The sequence below is a fragment of the Desmodus rotundus genome, chromosome 11, assembly GCF_022682495.2.
Source record: "Desmodus rotundus isolate HL8 chromosome 11, HLdesRot8A.1, whole genome shotgun sequence".
Classification (NCBI taxonomy): Eukaryota; Metazoa; Chordata; class Mammalia; order Chiroptera; family Phyllostomidae; genus Desmodus; species Desmodus rotundus.
In genome coordinates this window covers 12,911,060-12,929,298 of record NC_071397.1, presented here as the reverse complement: position 1 = coordinate 12,929,298, position 18,239 = coordinate 12,911,060, and the positions used below count along the sequence as shown (strand labels likewise).

General features: G+C 42.7%; 1 protein-coding gene across 1 annotated transcript in view; it reads right to left on the bottom strand.

Annotated features, from left to right (window-relative positions):
• Positions 1-1,045: 1,045 nt before the first annotated feature.
• The window catches only part of MEP1A (meprin A subunit alpha), a 32,408-nt gene continuing 15,214 nt past the window's right edge, over positions 1,046-18,239 (bottom strand). The window contains exons 8-14 of the mRNA XM_045192979.3: positions 14,596-14,817; positions 13,662-13,811; positions 10,847-11,062; positions 7,174-7,647; positions 6,320-6,493; positions 5,515-5,815; positions 1,046-1,829 (exon numbers count right to left, since the gene is read on the bottom strand). Coding sequence (XP_045048914.2) covers positions 1,673-1,829; positions 5,515-5,815; positions 6,320-6,493; positions 7,174-7,647; positions 10,847-11,062; positions 13,662-13,811; positions 14,596-14,817 — 1,694 coding nt within the window. The 3' untranslated portion in view covers positions 1,046-1,672. The remainder of the gene's footprint in view (positions 1,830-5,514; positions 5,816-6,319; positions 6,494-7,173; positions 7,648-10,846; positions 11,063-13,661; positions 13,812-14,595; positions 14,818-18,239) is intronic.

The window sequence follows — 18,239 nt, the reverse complement described above, 5'->3', positions numbered from 1 at the left end:
AGGACGTGGACAGAGTGTGGAGGGAACAGCCCTCTCCAGGCCCCGCTGACATCGGCTGTGGTTCTGCAGGCTGTGAAGTACATGGAGAAGCGTAGCCGGAGTGTTTTCTGATTCAGTCTTTGGAGACAGAAGACTGGGCAGTGGCTGGACAGCTTCTCATCTAGTGTGAAAACTTACCTGCCCTATTCACATACATTTGTAACTCTAAAATATGTTCTTACCTATTGTCCCATTTCATCATTCTGAAATCCTGTAGGTGTTAAGGTGGGATGGGAGAGAGTATTCAACTACTCCACTTGACAGATTAGTAAACTGAGGCCAGGAGCTTAAGTGATTTCACTCAAACAGCACAGCTATTAGCTGGTCAATCCCAGCCTGCAGCCGGGGTGCCTGACTTCCACCCACTTTCCATCCACCGAAGCAGCGGTTCTGAGTGTGGCCCCCAGACCAGCAGCATCAGCATCACCTGGGAACTTGTTAGCAGCACAAATTCGTGGGCCCCACCCCAGACCCACTGAGTCAGAAACCCAGGGGGCGGGCCCCTCTATGAGTGTTCTCACCAGGCTTCCACAGGACTCGGATTCATCCAGGCTGGGGAGTCAGTGCCTGATGGGAGCTGTTCGCACCTGCTACGAAGTCTTCCCACACCTTTGCATTAAAGGGACTCTTCTCAACCCCTCCTGTTTGTTTCCAGAATGCCCATAAAATATACACTTCGGAAACCTGGTACCCTAATGCCTGGACTGCTCAGGCTCCTTAAAACATTTTCTTTCCTAAACTTCCAGAACCAGCTCCTTTGGGCCGAGTGGGGATGGGAGCCACAGCCTCCTTCGACTGGAATAACCTTGGAACATTCTTGCCCTTGCTAGGCTTTTCGCTCCTCACTAACTGCGGAAAAGAAGTGTATCTGAAAATAGTTCTTTAATACTTTCTTTACCTGATACTTTCAGTTTATTAATGTAACAATTTTATACATGAATATCATATAAAATATACTTTAAAATTTAAAAGGAGCTGGGAAAGAGCTTTGGTCAACTCTCCCTACCCCTCCTCCAGACATACAATGCTGAACACATAAAAGATAGTGACTAAATATTTATTGAATTTGTTAAAACCTTTCTTTAGAATTAGAGGAGGAAAGCAGATTCTGAGAAGCCTGCTTCCAGAAGGAATCTTTATTTGAAGTTCTTTAACACAGGAGACCTTAAAAGAGTATTAACACTCTTGTGAGTATTTGATTCTAATACAAACGACATAAGAGTTTTATTGTATATGTCTCATCTACAGAAGAAATGAGAGAGTTTATGTCTTAGTTATTTATTCAATTATTGGTTCATTCATTCACTTTCATTGAAAGCCCACAGTGGGCCAGCCCGACCTGCTTCCAGGCATTGGAGCTGGTGTGATAAATGCAGGTCTGCCCGTGTGGAGCCCACAGTCCAGGGGAAAGAGAGTCGATTACACAAGTGATTTACAAGGAAGTGGAGTGCGTGCTGTCACAGGACACACTAGATTCACTCAGAGCACACAGGGTAACAAAGCCATGGGTCACACGGGAGGCTGGAGGCCTCGGTCCTCGGAGTCCTATTCAAAACCCCAAGCTGTGCCCAGCACAGGAACAGGTGTGAGTAGAGGAGGAGTCTCTTTGGTCTGGCTGATGTCAGCAGGCGGGTCACTGCCTCAGCTTTTTGGAAAGGTTGGAGATGATGGTGAAGGTCAAGAAGATCACACCAGCTGTGCCTCCGATGATCAGGCCCAGGATGCTGCTGTGCACCTGCATGGCCTGACAGCGCTCTCCCGTGTAGAAGAAGGCGTGATCGGAGACACACCTGGGGAAGAGGACACATGGGTTCATGTGGGAGCCACCGGAGCCTCCAGCACTTCCCAGCCACAGGCACCAACATGTCAGCAATGGCAGTGAACGCTTATAGAGTGGTTCCCAGTGCCTGGCCCCATTCGAAGTGCTTTATATGAGTCAGTGCATCGAAGCCTGTAACAACCCTTCCAGGTGGCAGTCATTACCAGGCCGTTCTTACCAGCCCCACTTTGCAGAGAGGTTAAAATAACTTGCTCAAGGTCACAAGGTCAGTGTTTTACACATGGAGCCTAATCCTAGAGGTCTGTCTCCAGACCCAGTACCCTTGGCCCCACACACACAGCTCAGGAGGAAGATTTGGGGTAGTTAAAGAACATCTTGCCTGGCACTGGCTCAGACTATGAGCGACAGGGGAAATTCTCCAGATAGAATCTCAGAGCATTTGTTGGACCTTGAAAACTCCTAAACAATATCAATAGAAGCATTACTGTAAGGTGAGGTGTTTGGCACACAGTGGACATACAATGGCTACGCTTTCCTTGGCTCTTTTTTAAAAAAAATGTTGCTATAAAAATCAACAAATCTTAGAACTAAAGTGTTAAGGGTGGGGTTTCATCTCTTCCATTCAAACAATTGTAGTCTGTGTCAAACAACATTCCTATCACAAAGTCCAACCCCAGAGTAGGATGAAATGATCACAAGTGAAGACCTTTGTTACTCCTGGAACTCTTTCGCCTTTAAAGGTCTCATCTTTAGCCTAGGAATTGGCTTCTTAAAAATCAGTGAATAATAGCAAGTTTGTACAATTTTTCTTTGGCCCAGTCCCCTTCAAATACAGTTCAATTATATGAGGTCTGTCCAGAAGGTATCCAGCCATGTACTATGAAAAATAGAGACATTCATTGAAGAAGATACAAGATACAAGCAATATTGTACATAGGACAATGACACCTCAGTCCCCTTCAAAGTAGGCACTCTGGGACCTCACACAGTTCTCCTGATCACCATGAGCTGCTCCATCGTATTTTCCTGAATCTCAATGACAGTCTGAAATCTCTTCCCTTTCAAAGGTGATTTTAGTTTTGGGAAAAGCCAGAAGTCACAGGGCACCAAATCTGGGCTGTAGGGCACCAAATCTGGGCTGTAGGAGTGATTTGATGTTTCACCAAAAAACTCTGCACAAGACATGATGCATGAGTGGGCGTATTGTCAAGATGAAGCTGCCAATCACCAGTTGCCCATACCTGTAGCCTTCTGAATCATCTGAATAGTTTTCAAGGAGGAATGTTCAACTTAATACAAAATTTGATGCAGATTAGTCACTCTACTTAGTCATTTGAATGCTATAGCCACACAGTACACATGCTCACTCAATGGCATCTACCACACCTACTGACTAGTACCGTGAAATCATCGTTGTTCATGTATGTGCATTCCAGTCCACTGTCTTTGGCTGCCAGGTTACATCAATGTTGTACAAACTGTTCTTATTATATTAACAATGATTGGACATCTTCCTGGACAGACCTTGTATTCCCTAGTATTACCTTAGAGGAGCTTATTTACAAAAACTCCAAGCTGCAGGCTTGTGGGAGGAATAATTTGGTTGATGAGAGGCTGACACACAAGTGGAAACCCTTGACCTTCTTTACGCTGAGACGGATGAAGCCCGTCATGCACATATTGAAATCTGGTACCAGGACCTACCCACAAAGAGGTGTAGGCCCAGGGCTGCAGAGCCCTCAAGACACAAGGAGGGCACTCTACAATAACAGGGATTTTGGGGAAAAAAGCTCTTCGGAAAGTGATCGATTCCAGAGCTGGGGCAGCGCATATAAAAGATGAGCCTGGAACATCCTGTGATGTCAGAAAGTAATATCGTTTTCACGAAAGAATGAGTCTGTGTTGAAAGGGCACAGGAGCCAGTCTGGAAGAGCTCGCAAAAGCCAAAGCTGGAACAATATGAGCAACAAAATAAACACTGGCATATTGAAACATAGCCCAGAGAATACAATAAGTATTTATGAATCCTCAAGGATTGTAATGAATAATTGTATAGATAAATGAGAGAGTGGAAAAAATAGAAAAATCACCATTAACATATAAGAGTGGTGATTATTCTGGCATGATCCACCAGCGGATGCTGAAATTGGTGGGTGAGCATTTGAGGAAAAGCAGGAGGTCCGCGGGGTCTCAGGGTGTCTCTCCCGAGATACACATTGAAATTACAGGGTGAGGAATGGTTAAGTTTTCAGCAGAGAAGCCTGGTGGACACCCGCTCAGCTGGGGGTCAAGGTTAGCATCAGCGGCAGTGACACGAATTCACATCAGGTTCCCCTCACACAGCACGCTGAGAAGGGCTCCTGTCGTCTCCACTCTTCTTGTCCAGAATGTACGACCTCAATGTCATCGTGAGAAAGCAGCGGATAAACCCAGACTGAGGAACAATTCACAAAATAACTGACCAGTACTCCCCAAAAGTATCAAGGTCGTGAGTGACAAAGACAGATGTGTTGCCCCAGATTAAAGGAGACTAAGGAGACATAAAAACTAAATGTAATGTGGGATCCTAAATTGGATCCTGGAAAAGAGAAAGGACATTGGTGGAAAAACTGAAAAATCTGAATAAGACCTAGAGTTGAGTTAATACTATTGCTAATAGTATTTATTGTACTTTCATTAATATTCATTTAATTAATTCTTGGCTTTGCTAATTGTTTTCTGGTTAAGTAAGATAAGATATTAACATTAGGGTATGGGGAACTATGTAGTATTTTTGCAATGTATATGTAGGTCTAAAATAATTTCAAAATAAGTGAAAAATAGAAGAAACAATTGGAAATCGAAGAGGACTCAGGAGAATTGTAGATATCTTGAGCCAAGCAGAATGGTTCCTACATCTGCTACTATCCAGTCAAATAAAACTGACACTTCTGTCATCACATAAATCCTTTTATGAAATATTTTAATGCAAATAAAAAGCATTAGAAACAGAACTTTTAAATATAGCAGACCATGCCAACAGACAGACCTGGACAAAGTCCCAGCTCCAGTGTTTACCATCTGGGTAATTTTAAACAGATTCCTTACCCTGTCCACTGTCAACTTCCTTATGCACTAAGTGGAGATAACAAGGGCCAGCCTGTCACAGGGTGACTGTGAGGAACACTTTAGGTGATGCGTGCACAGGGCTCGGGGCAGCACGTGTCACAGAGCAAGCAGTCCAAAATATCAAGTTCTCTTACTGCTATTACTAGAAAACATAACTGTAATAATAGGACAACAGAACTAATAGACAACCGGAATAATATGTCATAACTAAGAACAGTGGCAGCAGGGAAGATGGGGCTTGGTCTTGAGTCCCATGTGGCAGGTCACGGGGCAGAAAGCCCCTGGGCTAAGCTCGCAGTTGTTTGTGAGACTGTGGTGCAGTTTCCAAATCCAATCAGCATTCATGTTGTTGACAATGCCCCAGAGGCGGAAAAGTGAAAAAAGTCGAGTGATGGGAGGTTTGGGAGTCCTCTGCTCTGGCAGCATAAACCCACCGATTCAGGGCATAGCTTTGTGAAGTCAAGGACAGCCACGTCCAGTGGACCATGGAGCTGTGGCCTTAACCTGAGAACAGTGTCTTTTACCAGGGTAAGCACTCGGCTCACCTCTGCTGACCCTCCACCTGCCTCCCCAGCCACAAAGCCTACCTGCAGCTCGCCATCCCCTTCACATTCACACAGATGCCTTCATTTTGACAAGGATTCGGGTCACATGGGTCTCTGAAGTATGGTGGCCAGTTGTGGTCTTCCATGGGGCCTGTGCCCTCTGCTGACCGCTTCTGTCGGCTGGGCTGACCTTGACCCTGGCTGCCGGGGAAGGCTTTCTCTAACAAGGCCTGTGCAGAACCTTCTTCTGAAGCCTGCTGCTCCTGGTCTTGGAGAACGAGGCCTTGCGGGGACAGCCTTGTGTCTTTAGTGGGGACTTCAGTCTGGTTAAGGTAGGTGATATCTAAGGAGGAAGATCTATGATTAATATCTGCCTGCGGTTGACTTCCACTCCTGGAGAAAGTCCCCTGGGTGGCCTCTGTCCCTCATGGACATCATCTTTAGTGACATGAAAATGGCTTTGAACCCGGATGACTGTCATAATGTTAGTCATTTTTATTTCAAAGTAGTCCAATCACATTTTTATTTAACTTGAAAAAAGAATATAAAGTTAGCACAGATAGACTGGTTGAAACTAAACTGAAGTCAGTGAACTGTCCTATTTGATGTTACCAAAAAAGATGACACTGAAATCTTAGTTTTTCCCAAAGACAGTTAAACTGAAGGTGGGAGTACTTTTGCAATAGTAAAATGTGGTTCTTTCAGAACACATCTTTTTTTTTCCAGCCTAGTTCTCAAAAAAAAAAAAAAAAATCCCCACCCTCCATGAGATGCTTAACAATCAGTATGTAACCAGTAGAACACCCAGAGGATAGGATTATTTATTCAGGAAGCTCAGTAAAAGTACCTTCAAAGTCCACAAAAATGATAAGGTCATCATTCTTAAGGAAACTCCTCCTTCTCAGCATTTGGTGGGAGATGACAGCACCCCAGCCCCAGTCAGTGCTTCTGTAACATTCACAGTCCTGGTCATAAGACCCCACGACGGATGGCCTGTCCCAGATGACGGAGCCATTCACTGCTGCAAGGTCATAGGTAACACACAATCACATTACCCCCTTACACTTCACTTTCCAGTTTGTCTTGAATGGGTATACAGAGCTTTGTTGATCAGAAAATTAAAAGGTTGAAAAGTTCAGGTTATATACTCTTCCCAGGAGAATTAAAACTCAGAATTGGAAGGGGGGAAGGGCAGAGAGCGACAGCTCTGAATGGTCAATTTTCCACTATTGAGTGAATTCCTCAATGAAGATGGAGGAGCAGATATACCTTCTTCTTTTAAGGCTTAAGGCTCTTGGTTTAAAAAGATAGTTTGCCCATTTATGTATTGATGCAAGTTTGTTTCACGAATATACTGATGATCAGAAATCTTTTAGGAGGCAGTGCATTAGTTCTGCACAGAGCCTAACAAATTCTGAGCATCTGGTAAAGGAGCTCCACGAAGCAGGAACTGCCTGATTTGCTTGTGTCCTAAGGACCTGGCAGAGTTGGGTGCATCGCAAGCCCTTCATAGCCACTTGATGAGGGAATTCAGGAAAGAGAAGGAGGGTAAGATGACATGAAAAATGTTAACTGCATAGTTCAATATCACTATGTTATCAATATGCCCAGGGAGGAAATGTGAGAGGAGTGTTAATCCCACACAGATGAGAATCACATGTTAGCCCTTCCAGGTTGAGGGGAGTTCCTAGAGCTGCTTACCTGAAGATGTCTGGGACCTAGAGGTAGTGAACACCATGCTCGGGGACATTCTGTTCCTGACATCAGGTTGCTGGTCGAGTATTGTCATTATCACCTGTCTGTTTTCCACTGGCCACTCCAGGATGGCATCATTCTCCCCACTGCACAGGTGAAAAGCGAGTCCTAAGTAGTCAACGCTGTTGGAGTTTATTCTACCATGAGGGTATAGGGTCAACCCAAAACCATATCCTTCTGAGTTGTAGAATCGAGGGCTCTGGAGCTTGTCCCCGTTAACTGTGTTCTGAAGGACCTGGGAGAAGTTCTGCACCGTCCAAACCCCTGTGGGGCATGGCATTTCTGTCAGGGTGATGTCATCCAGGTAGATCCCCCCATTTGAGTTCTGGGGGTCACCTTTTGTGCCCTGGAAAAGGTAGCGAAACTTCTTCTCCTCTCTGAGTGTAACATGCGCAATTTTCCAATCTTGGTTAATATCTCCTGAGGACAGAGAGTGAGGTTGGTGACAACAGTGGCCAACATTTATTGAGCACCGACTATGACCCTGGGACTGTGCCAGTTACTTTACATGAATTATCTAATGGAAGCTTCACAACAACCCTACGAGATAAGGACCGTTATGAACTGGTTAAGGAAGGCACGTGTCTAGTAACGGAAAGTAGCTGTAAAAAGACACACTAACACTCATACAAGTCGTAATCATAAAATTCTTTCCCATAAAATTCATTATCATTCAATTTCACAGGTCCTGGATTCCCCCTGGGTTTGATGGTATAAATATACCCTCAACTCTTCATTTTAGCACTGAATACCAAAGTATTAGGCCGAACCCTATAAGAGTCATTTTTTAATCCAGAATTCCCACAATGGCAATCTCATAGGGTCCAACCCCTGACTTGATGCCAGAGCAGGGGCGTATGGAAGACTCTAGAATAGATGATTGTTTGCAGGACAAGCTGCACCTCCCTCTGTGCAAAGTTGACTCATTCCCTAACATCCTTATTTTCCCCTCTTCCTCATAATATCTGAAATTCTACCAAGTAAGGAGTCTATCCTCTTTTAAAAAACAAATAATCTGAAAAGAGTTACCACTATCCAGATATCCACTTCCAGTAAATTTTGATCTACCTCTTTTTACTGAGCTTGAACTGGAAATGGGAATTTTGAAAAAAGAGCTGAGATAAGATGTGAGAGGCTGTTCTAGAACATGGGTCCTGAGCTGGGCAGCATAAGGAGCCAGAGCAGAGTTTGAGAGTCAAGCAGAGGAAACCGTCAGGATAGAGCAATCCAGAATTCTCCAAAGCCCCACCCCTGCTTTGGTCCTCTGCCCAGGCTGCACTGTAGCATTGGGCTTAGAAGGGAGAAGATGCTACATCACGGGTGCGAATCATGTTGGCTAAAATGAATTTGTACAGGTGAGTGTTACAGAAGTTTAACCGAAAGTACAATTGGCCAGAGGGCTTCGAAAGTGTCTCTTTTGCTGTGTGTTGAAACCAGAGATCTTATAGAGCTCTACTTCCCCCAGACTAAGAGCCCTTATATCTACCTTTGTTCTCATTCATTCTTGCTAGGCACAGTTTCAAGGGACAGGCCTAACAATGCTGTTTTCTGGACTGGTTATATAACCTGTGTGGTTAGGGTTTATGTATACATAGGAGAGAGGGGGGAAGGGCACATAAATCACATCTGTAACAAATGAACAAATAATGTAACTGACATCTCCTGGGAAGGTCAAGGGGAGGACACGTGGCTGTGAAATGTAATAGGCCCAGGAAGTCTGGAATAGGGACAGAGATACAATATTTGAACCATTTTTCCAGGAAAGTTGGATCATGGGAATTCTGAGGGAAAAAAAAAAAAGAATAAGAATCCCTTTCTTGTTAATGACTGTCTTTTTACTTTTTCATATGGGTTGTTATCGTAAGATCGAAATGTGGGACATGGTGCCACATTCCAGAAGGAAGACCCGAGGGGCCGTCAGCAGATGGGCAGCGGCTCACCTGTGAACTCTTTAAGAACATTTTGTTGGGATGCTTCCATCGAGCTGCCAGCAATAGACAGCGCTACGACTGAGACAGGCAGCTCTCACTTAGAGCTGTCCTCTATCAGGGGACCCCAGCCTTCGTAGCAACGCTAAGTATTTTGCATGTACGTTTGCATAAAAACATTACATATATACATAGAGAGAGAACCAAAGAAACACAGAGACAGAAACAGACACAGAGATATATTTTGTAGGTAAGTGTTTTGGTTAAAAAGCACATTTTGCACAAATTCAAGCTATTCAAAATGGTTGTAACTATCTTAAGTTGCTTACCATATAAGCACTAAATGATATTCAATTAACCTTTCTGAAAAGTTTCATTGACAAATCAGTATCAGGTGGACTACTTTAAAAATCTATTCGGATGACACATTCAGGGAATTGATACAGACACACTCTGAATTCAGTAGAGTTCAATGCACAGCAGGGTAAGAAACTAAATTAGGCATGAAAAGGCTGGTTGATTTCATGCTTATGAGGATAATACTTTTAGCTTCATACAGAAGTGAGGGATACTAGATCCCACCAATGTTAGTATGACTGTAATTTATTTTCTCATTGAATATTTACAATCCTTGGTACCAGCAAATTCTCAACCCTTAAAGGGCACCTAGCTGTTACCCCTCCATTTGATGAAGATGCTCTATAAATTTCAGCCAGAAAAGTGAAATCCTCAAAACCATTATCGTAGAATTCCAAGGTAGCCCAGAGTGGCCTGAGTAGAGGTGGTTTGGACACCTGTTCTTATGAGTGGCCCCAAGGAAACTCCCACCCTTCAAAAGCAGCAGCTTTTTCTAGAAATACACAAAGAATTCTTCCTTTATTTGGACTCACTCTGAGAAATTCTTTATTGAATGAAAAACTAGGAAAGTGTGTCTTTCTTTCCCTAGTTATGAGTGAATGACCAATACAATAGAATGATGTCAATACTTTGCTTTATAACCCTGGGTATTGGCTTTCTAGCCAGACTACCCTCACATCCAACTGACCTCCTTTGCAAATGTGAAACCTTTGGCATTTTAAGGTTTTCATGCTGACCCTCTTATAAGATACATAGAGTATCACTTAGTAATATGTAAATGTTATAATGAAGTTAATATACACAAATGGCTTGTTTCTCATCAACTTCACAAGTAGGCTCAAGTTACTTCAGCATATTAAACAATGGTGTCATTCAGTTTTCTGAAACAGATGCAAAAACACATATGGTCAACTATTTAACCACTCGCTCCAGCAGCCTCATTTCCACTTCCCTTTCACCTTCCGATCTCTACCACTGAATCACCAATGTCCTCTGCGCTGGCTTTCTCCAAAGTTCTAGTGAAAATTGGACTTAGATATTTTAATTGGCCTCTTACAAAAGTGCATTTCAGCCTCACCTAACCCCTCGTTGCTGCTTCTAATCTGTGAGTGGTTAAAACATTCATTGTATGGTTCAAACATGCTAGACACTGTGCTAGACATTTAGAAAGAGGGATGTGGAGGAAAAGGGAAGAAAAGAAAGAGAAGGAGGAAAAGAAGTATAGAGAAGGGAGGAAGGGTGAAGAGGGAAGGGGGAGGGAAGGGCAAAGAAAAAAAGATTCAGGATCCCAGATTTTAAGCCAAATCAGTCCTTGCGTGAATGCCTCCAGGTACCTTGGAAGGTCTCCACCTTGACCAGCTTGCGAACGTTGCCCGTGCTGTCATCTCTCCTGACCCAGACGACAAGTCTGTCTGAAGGGCTTCCTGTCATCTTATAGAAAAACTGCAGACACTGCTGCTTCCTCTTTGGGTAAAGAATCCGAGACTCCAGCAAGGCTGCCTCTTCTGCCAGCCCCGAGCTGGTGTCGAAGGCCATGAAGTAGCCCGCACCTATGGAGAGAGCATGGGATGTCCCATCTCTGGCTGCCCACACCGCAGGGCGCCCTCTACCTTTGCCAAGGGAAATAGTGAAGGATAGCCACTATCCAGGCAACACAAGCTAGAACTCTTCTAGGGAAAAACCAAAAGGAGGTTGTATGTCAGAATATATTCCATCTGTCTCCATGAACAGACTCACTGGCTGGAGCCGCAGCTCTCCATTGCTTCTTCTGATTGACTTCGACCCCAAGGTGGTGAAAGGTAGATCTGACTTAAGGAAAGAGGGGCTTTAAGCAAAGTTAGATGGAATTTAGTGCCTATGAGAGGGATTCTATTTTCCTCATTGACTTTCACTGTTTAAATTAGAGATTCATTCCAAAGACAAGAGCTGGTCTCTAGTTGTATAAGAAACTGTGGGATTCAAAGGTTTAGAGTTTTCTATATTCACTGTATTAAGCATTCAATTTCACCTGTGTGTAGACTAATAACTGGGTATGTTAGCAGTGGTAAAGAATCTTAAGATGGGGCATTCAAAGCATATTAGGAACTAATTGAGGATTTCTCCTGTATGTAAAGAAATCTTCGAACCCTGGCCCGGTGGCTCTGTTAGTTAGAACATCATCCTATGCACCAAAAGTTTGCATGTTTGATTCCCGGTCAGGGCACATACCTAGGTTGTGGGTTGAGATCCCCAGTGGGAGCTTAAGGGAGACAACCAATTGATGTCTCTCTCTCTTTCACATCGATGTTTCTCTCTCTCTCCCCCAAACTTCCTTTCTCCTTAAAAGCAAAGAAAAAATGCCCTCCAGTAAGGATTTTAAAAAAAAGGCTTTGAAAGAGCACTGAAAAAGAGGGCAGGGGAAGTGTCTACATTTGTGCCAGAACTGGGGTTTGCCCAAGTTAGATATCTCAAAACTTTCTCCCCCCAAATAAGCAGGCTGCTAAATGAATATGTCACTTAAAAACCAACATACTTTTCAAAGTCAAGCACAATGAGCAATTCTTGTATATTAAGAAGCCATTTCCACTGTGCTCCAGAATTCAGCCTCTTACCAAATGTTCCACTCAAAGCATCCCACAAAGTGAAAATGAAGGGAGCATGTAGAACAGTTCCAGTTACTGGGGCAATGGGGCTCCTGCTTCATCCTGCCTCCCCCGTGGGGTGTGTGCCTTTCAGACTGGCGGTGAGCACTGATGCCTAAATAAGCTTTCCACATAGCTTTAAAATGTTGTAATGACTTTAGAATTACACCAGGAAAAGTCTGGGTTCTGATCCTTTCCTTTCCTATTCAGGTGTTAGAACATTCTAGCAGGTTCCTCTCACATGAAGATCACCTTTTCATTTATCTGGAAATTGTATATTAGTGTAGCAGCTAGCCCAGAGGAGAGATTGGATTAGAGTCCAGGATGAAAATTTAATGAGAATTTTAGGCTTAGATAACCCTTTGGGTACCTGATATCATGTGTGTGATAATCTGATGCGCGACAGACTTTCACCCTTTGCCAAGGCCAGAGGAAGAGTGGTCCTGACTTACAACCTCTGACATTCTCCCCGGTGGCCTGAAATCTGGGTGACAAGCTGGGTCCCTTTTCTGAAGGAAATCTAACCAACTCTCACACAGGCGTACACTAAGGGACTTTATAATATACTCCAGTCTTTATAAAGTGATTACGGTCTATAATTCCACCTGCTTCCAAATAAGGTTGCGATGATTTCAATGGCCAGCGTTTAATAAAAGGATGCTAGAATAGGAGATAGATAGATAGGTCCATCCCCTGGGGAGGAAAGGATCAGGGGGAAAATAGGGAGTGAAGCTGCTGGCTGCCGCTGGAGATTCCGCATTATCTTCTTCCATCCACACTGTGAAGTACCAACATGTTGATGGGCCGAAAGAAAGACTTAAAAAACAAAGACTTAAAAAAACAAAAACGACTTCTTGTGGGCACAGTGAACAAGTGGTAGAGCCAGATTTCACACCCAGGTCTGTCTGACTTTATGGCGTTTTCGCACCCAAACCATACATGGAACTATCTGAAGTTATGCTGTCCGGTATGGTGGCTACAAATATATGTATCTATGTAGCACTTGAACTGAGGCCAGTCCAAACCGAGATACACTGTAAGGCTAAATTACACAGTAGATTTTAAATATCTCATATGAAAAACTGTGAAGTCAGTCAGCAATAATTTTTACATTGATTGCACATTGAAATCTTAATATCTTAGATATATTGGATTAAATAAAATATATTATTAAAGACACTTCCTCTTGTTTCTTTTTTATGTGACTATTAGAAAATTTTACATTATATACGTAGCTTACATTACAGTTCTACTGGAAGACACCGCTTATCGAGACATTAGCCTTATTTACAAGGTCATGTTTTATCGACCATTATCAGTTTTGTTATCACATAAATGCATTTCTCTTTTGCATGTCCAAAACCTCAGTGCTTTTTATTGAGTTCATGATAAAGATAAATGTTCTTCACCCATGTTTAGAATTCTAGGTTTGATAACTAACATTCCAACTGAGGCAAAACATGCAGGTTGCCAGTACCACCTGAACCTGATGAACCACCTCAGGTGTTCGTTCTCTGCCCGCACTCACCTGTGCATTGTCCCACCAAGGTGTGGTCCGCTTGTCCAAGCTGAGTACCATCCTCATGAACCCAGTCAGCATCGTCTCTGGTACCCTGAATCATCCCACAGATGTTTGCCTTTTCAAAAGCACAGTGATCCAAAAGGGTGTGAGTTGTGGCTGCAAATGACATTTTTGTCACCTCGTTAAAAATTAAAGGCATGTCATTCCAAACACCTAATGTCTTAGGCAATGAGGACCTCATGAGCTAGAACACGAGCCTTTCATTTTCTTGACTTTTTCTTGAATGCAAATTCTACTGTAGCCCATAAGATCTTAGAATATGCCAACGTCCATGCACTCCTACCCACCACAGAGTCACAGAGTTAAATAATAAAAAGGCTCCTCATCGTGTTTTTCTATAAACACCAACCCAAACTCCTTGAGATCAAGACCAAGGTACCTACAACACTGGCCTTTCTATTTAGTAGATCCTCTCTATCTACATGTGGAAGAGAATGAAAGAATGTGTCTCTGAGGACTAGTGGGGTCATTTTAGAAAGGATCCCATCTCTGAGTCTTAGATTACTCTAAGAACAACTGCCCTGGGCAAAGAATTTTGCAGGATACAAAACACTTTCAAGCCTACTATCTGAGATGAGCTCTAGATAATGATGCAGCCTTCAAAAGGAAGCTTAAGAAGTTGGACAACTACACCTCCTTAAATTGCTCCAAAACTTTCACTGTATAAAACACAATCACATAACTGATTGTCCAAACCATCTTGTGATACAGGTATTATAATTTTTTCCACTCTAGAGATAGAGAAATAAAGTTATGTAGTTTGTCCATCTTCTTTAACTAGAACATAATAGAAGAGTAAAGAAAAATGCACAAGAAACCTGTAGGGCCAGGAATCTCTGTTGGGGCTCGTTGACCTAGTCTCAGCCCCAGAAGTACTCACTGCAGTTGTACATTCGGTTCAGCCTCTCCAAATCGATGACACTGAAATCCATGCGCTGCCCAATGATGGAGTTAAACTCGGGGATCTTGGCCGTGATGGTTGGGAAACTTGCATTCTTGTTAAATGAGAAAGGCTCATAGTGCATCAGAGACTCATAATCATAGGGTGTGTTGAGGTCTGTGATGAAGTTGTCATCATAGGTGTTAAAGTTGTGCTCGAAACCTGTCGGTGAGAGAATCCACAGGTCCTGTTTGGCCCTATTATTTTCCAGTCCTACCCTCCTTGACTAGACACTCAACCAGAGACCAAGAGAAAAAGGGAAATTATATATATATATATAAACATATATAATCAATATATAATATATAAATTATATAAATATTTTATATATTATAAATGTATACATAATATATAATTAACAATGTTATTAATTAGTATTAATTGATAACCATATTAATAGTATGCAATTTTATAATGATGAATATTAAAGCATAATTAATACACACGTATTATAATTAAAATACACTTACAAATTTTTAAATGCATGTATATATTTAAATCAAAGATCCTTTTCATAAATAAATAGATGGCTATGTATATGCAAAAGGGTTTAAGAAAGAGAAGATAAAATATCAAAGTGGAGACAGGTATTCCAAATGGCAAAAAGCAGAATTTCTGAATTCAGAAAAATATTCAGAATTGATACCTCTTGCTAACAGCTAAGTACCCGAAGAGCTGTACCTGGCCAGCTCTCCCATAGGCTGGGAAAAGGAAATCCAAGGTCAGGGGGAAAGGTAAGCAGCTGTCAAGAAAGAGACATCCTTTCCATCAAAGCTCACATCCTTCTGTTCCAGAAAGAAACATAAAATAGGAAGAAGAAAATTGAATTTCTTTCACAATAGGAAAGGAAACCCTTCTTATGAGATTAGCCCAAGCAGTATTATGTGTACTGCAATGTGGATGCTGAAATGAGAAACCAGTTAGATGTCCTTTGAACCCACTAGCCATCAAAAACTTATTGTTTCAATTGCAGATTTTTAATTTCCTTCTTAGGGAGTGATAGGAAAATGGAATGAAAATGCTCATAACTTCCCATCTTCATTCTCCTTTTGTCGCTTGCCATCCAGTTGCTTTAAACAATTAGAGAAGAAAATGTAACTGTCTTTCGAAGACCTCCACACAGGTACATTTGGGATTGAGGAAGTGTGGCACCACCTGGCGGGTGGTCCAGCAGGTGCTGGAGGGGATCTCCAAACGTTCTTGGAAAAGCCCATGAACCCCTTTGACCAAGACCTTTTAACTATAAAACGAGAATACTGATGTTTAATCCTCCTAACTCATGGGGATTTTATGGGGCCTCGAGAAGGATCAAAACATTTCTAACGGGGAGACAGGACTACAAGAAATAAAAGACTCAAAACAGGGAAGGGGGAAAGCAACTCCTTCCAGAGCACTGGGCCCAGATGTCAGCTGAGGGGGTGCAATTGTAAAGAGCATCAGGTGGTGTGAGGACTGGGGACTGGGTCTGGGATCTCCTGGTGATTCTTGGTGACACTTTGGATACACTGCGTATGTTTTCCTTAACTTTCAATAAAATCTTCAGGTTAGAATAGATCTTTTTATTCTTTATTATGCAAGGATTCTTATTAGACTGCTTTACCAAATAAATGTTTTGAGTAATTTAAAATTTTAATTTAACACATCTTGTCATGCCCCTTATCTCCCGGGAGCGGTGCTAGGTGGTGGCCCCTGGCAGTGAAGAGGACAAGCGTGGTCCTGCCTTCAGCAAAGTTGCAGCTGACAGCTGTGAAGAGGGAGTGATCGGAGGTCGGTCGGCAAATCTTCTGTGTAAAGGGCCAGTAGAAAACGCTTTTGGTTGTGCAAGCCATAGGGTCACTGTCACGGCTCTGCCACTGCAGCACACGAGCCGCCACAGACGACACACGGGGATGTGAGTGTACTCCCGTAAAACTTCATTTACGGGAAGTGGGTATGGCCCGCTGGCTGTAGCTGGCAAATTCCTGGTAGACCTCAAAAGTTTGTTTCCTTAGTGGAAGGAAACGGATCCAGAAAACACGATTCTGACTTAAGAACCGGAGATGGATCGGGGGTGAGAACTCCATCACCAGTACAGTGTGTTCTTAGGTTAGATGGTAAGCGTCATCTACTGAAGATGAGATGTAATAAAACTCATCAAGTACCCCGAGCAATAACACTGCCCTTGCCTACGATCCTGTTGGATCTGATGTCTCATTTGAGAACAGTTCTTCAGTGATTGCAGGCAATTTCAAAGACGGAATTGCACCCCATGCAATAGAGCTGGCGATGAACACACGTGTGCTGAGTCACCTGGCCAACGTGGCGGCTCCCTCTGATGAACGGGACCTCGTTTGGCCCAAAGCCATCTTAAAAGTGCAAAGCACTGTGTTCCTCCAGACTTAAAAATGGGACTGTTTTCTGCTTCCTCACATAGTTTTCAGTGAGTCAAAGTATATGTACAGGAAGGGAAGAAATTGAGGCCTCCAGGCAAACGTAGATGAAGTCTAACAGTGCCCGACTCTCACACCCAGAGACTCAGTCCTTTCCCCTCCACGCAGAACCAGTTTTAATGCAATCACCCTGAGAGACAAACATATTAAATTGTATCTGCTATTTCATTTCTGGGTGAATACTCTCTAATACTTCTCTAGATTGGACTGGCAGACAAGGAAGAATACCACCTGGCCTCTTTCTCAAAGGTTGGGTGGTAGGGTGGGTGAGAGTGCAGGAAGTCCAATTCTGAGAATGTGTTAGATGTTTACAAACCATGCCTGTTTGCCTCCTTCCGCCGCACTCCACAGGCATGAGAATATTAGGATAGGAGGCACTGGGGGGCACACAGAGTAAGAAACCCCATAGGTGACTTTGATATCATTAGCCATCCTCTCCCGACCTCATAGAAGAACCACTGGTCTGCCTTGCACCAAAATGAGCTAGTTCTGGCCAAAGTTTTGGGGAATTCATATTTAATTTTAAAGTATGATCAGTTCTTTCGAGTCTCTTAAAGTAAAATTATTAAAGATTCACTTCAATGTGTGAACTCATATATGAAACTGGGATCTAAAAAATAAGTAATTATGAGGCAATTATCAGCTTCATAAAAACCATGTGTGGTATAGTTAAGATACTTCTAATACATTAAAGTTTCATTAATCTATTGCTGCAAAAAATAATAATTTCCTGCTCCCTGAACTAATTCCTAATTAAAAACTTGTATTTTCAGAAACATAGCATTGACTCTTTTTTCCAGTACATGGGGAAAGTGTTCAATAAATTATGTTTCAGTTTACTTAAAAGCACTCTACTTAGTTGTCCCAAGCAATTGAGGAAGGTAGCATCCAAAGAAGTCTGACAAAATTAAAGAATACTGAAACCGATAGAATAATAACTGCATGGCAGTATTGAAATAAAACATCGTTATCCTGTGTATAGTGTGGCCTAAGTCAGAGGAAGAGTGGTCCTTGGAAAGGAGAAGGGTAAAACCGGTACATTTTATTAACCTGAACTCGGACTGATTGCCAGAATTAACAAGTTTGGGGGTGCAATTTCAGAAAAAAGTGTTTACTTTTGCTGGTGTTTTGCTTTGTTTTTAAACACCTATCATT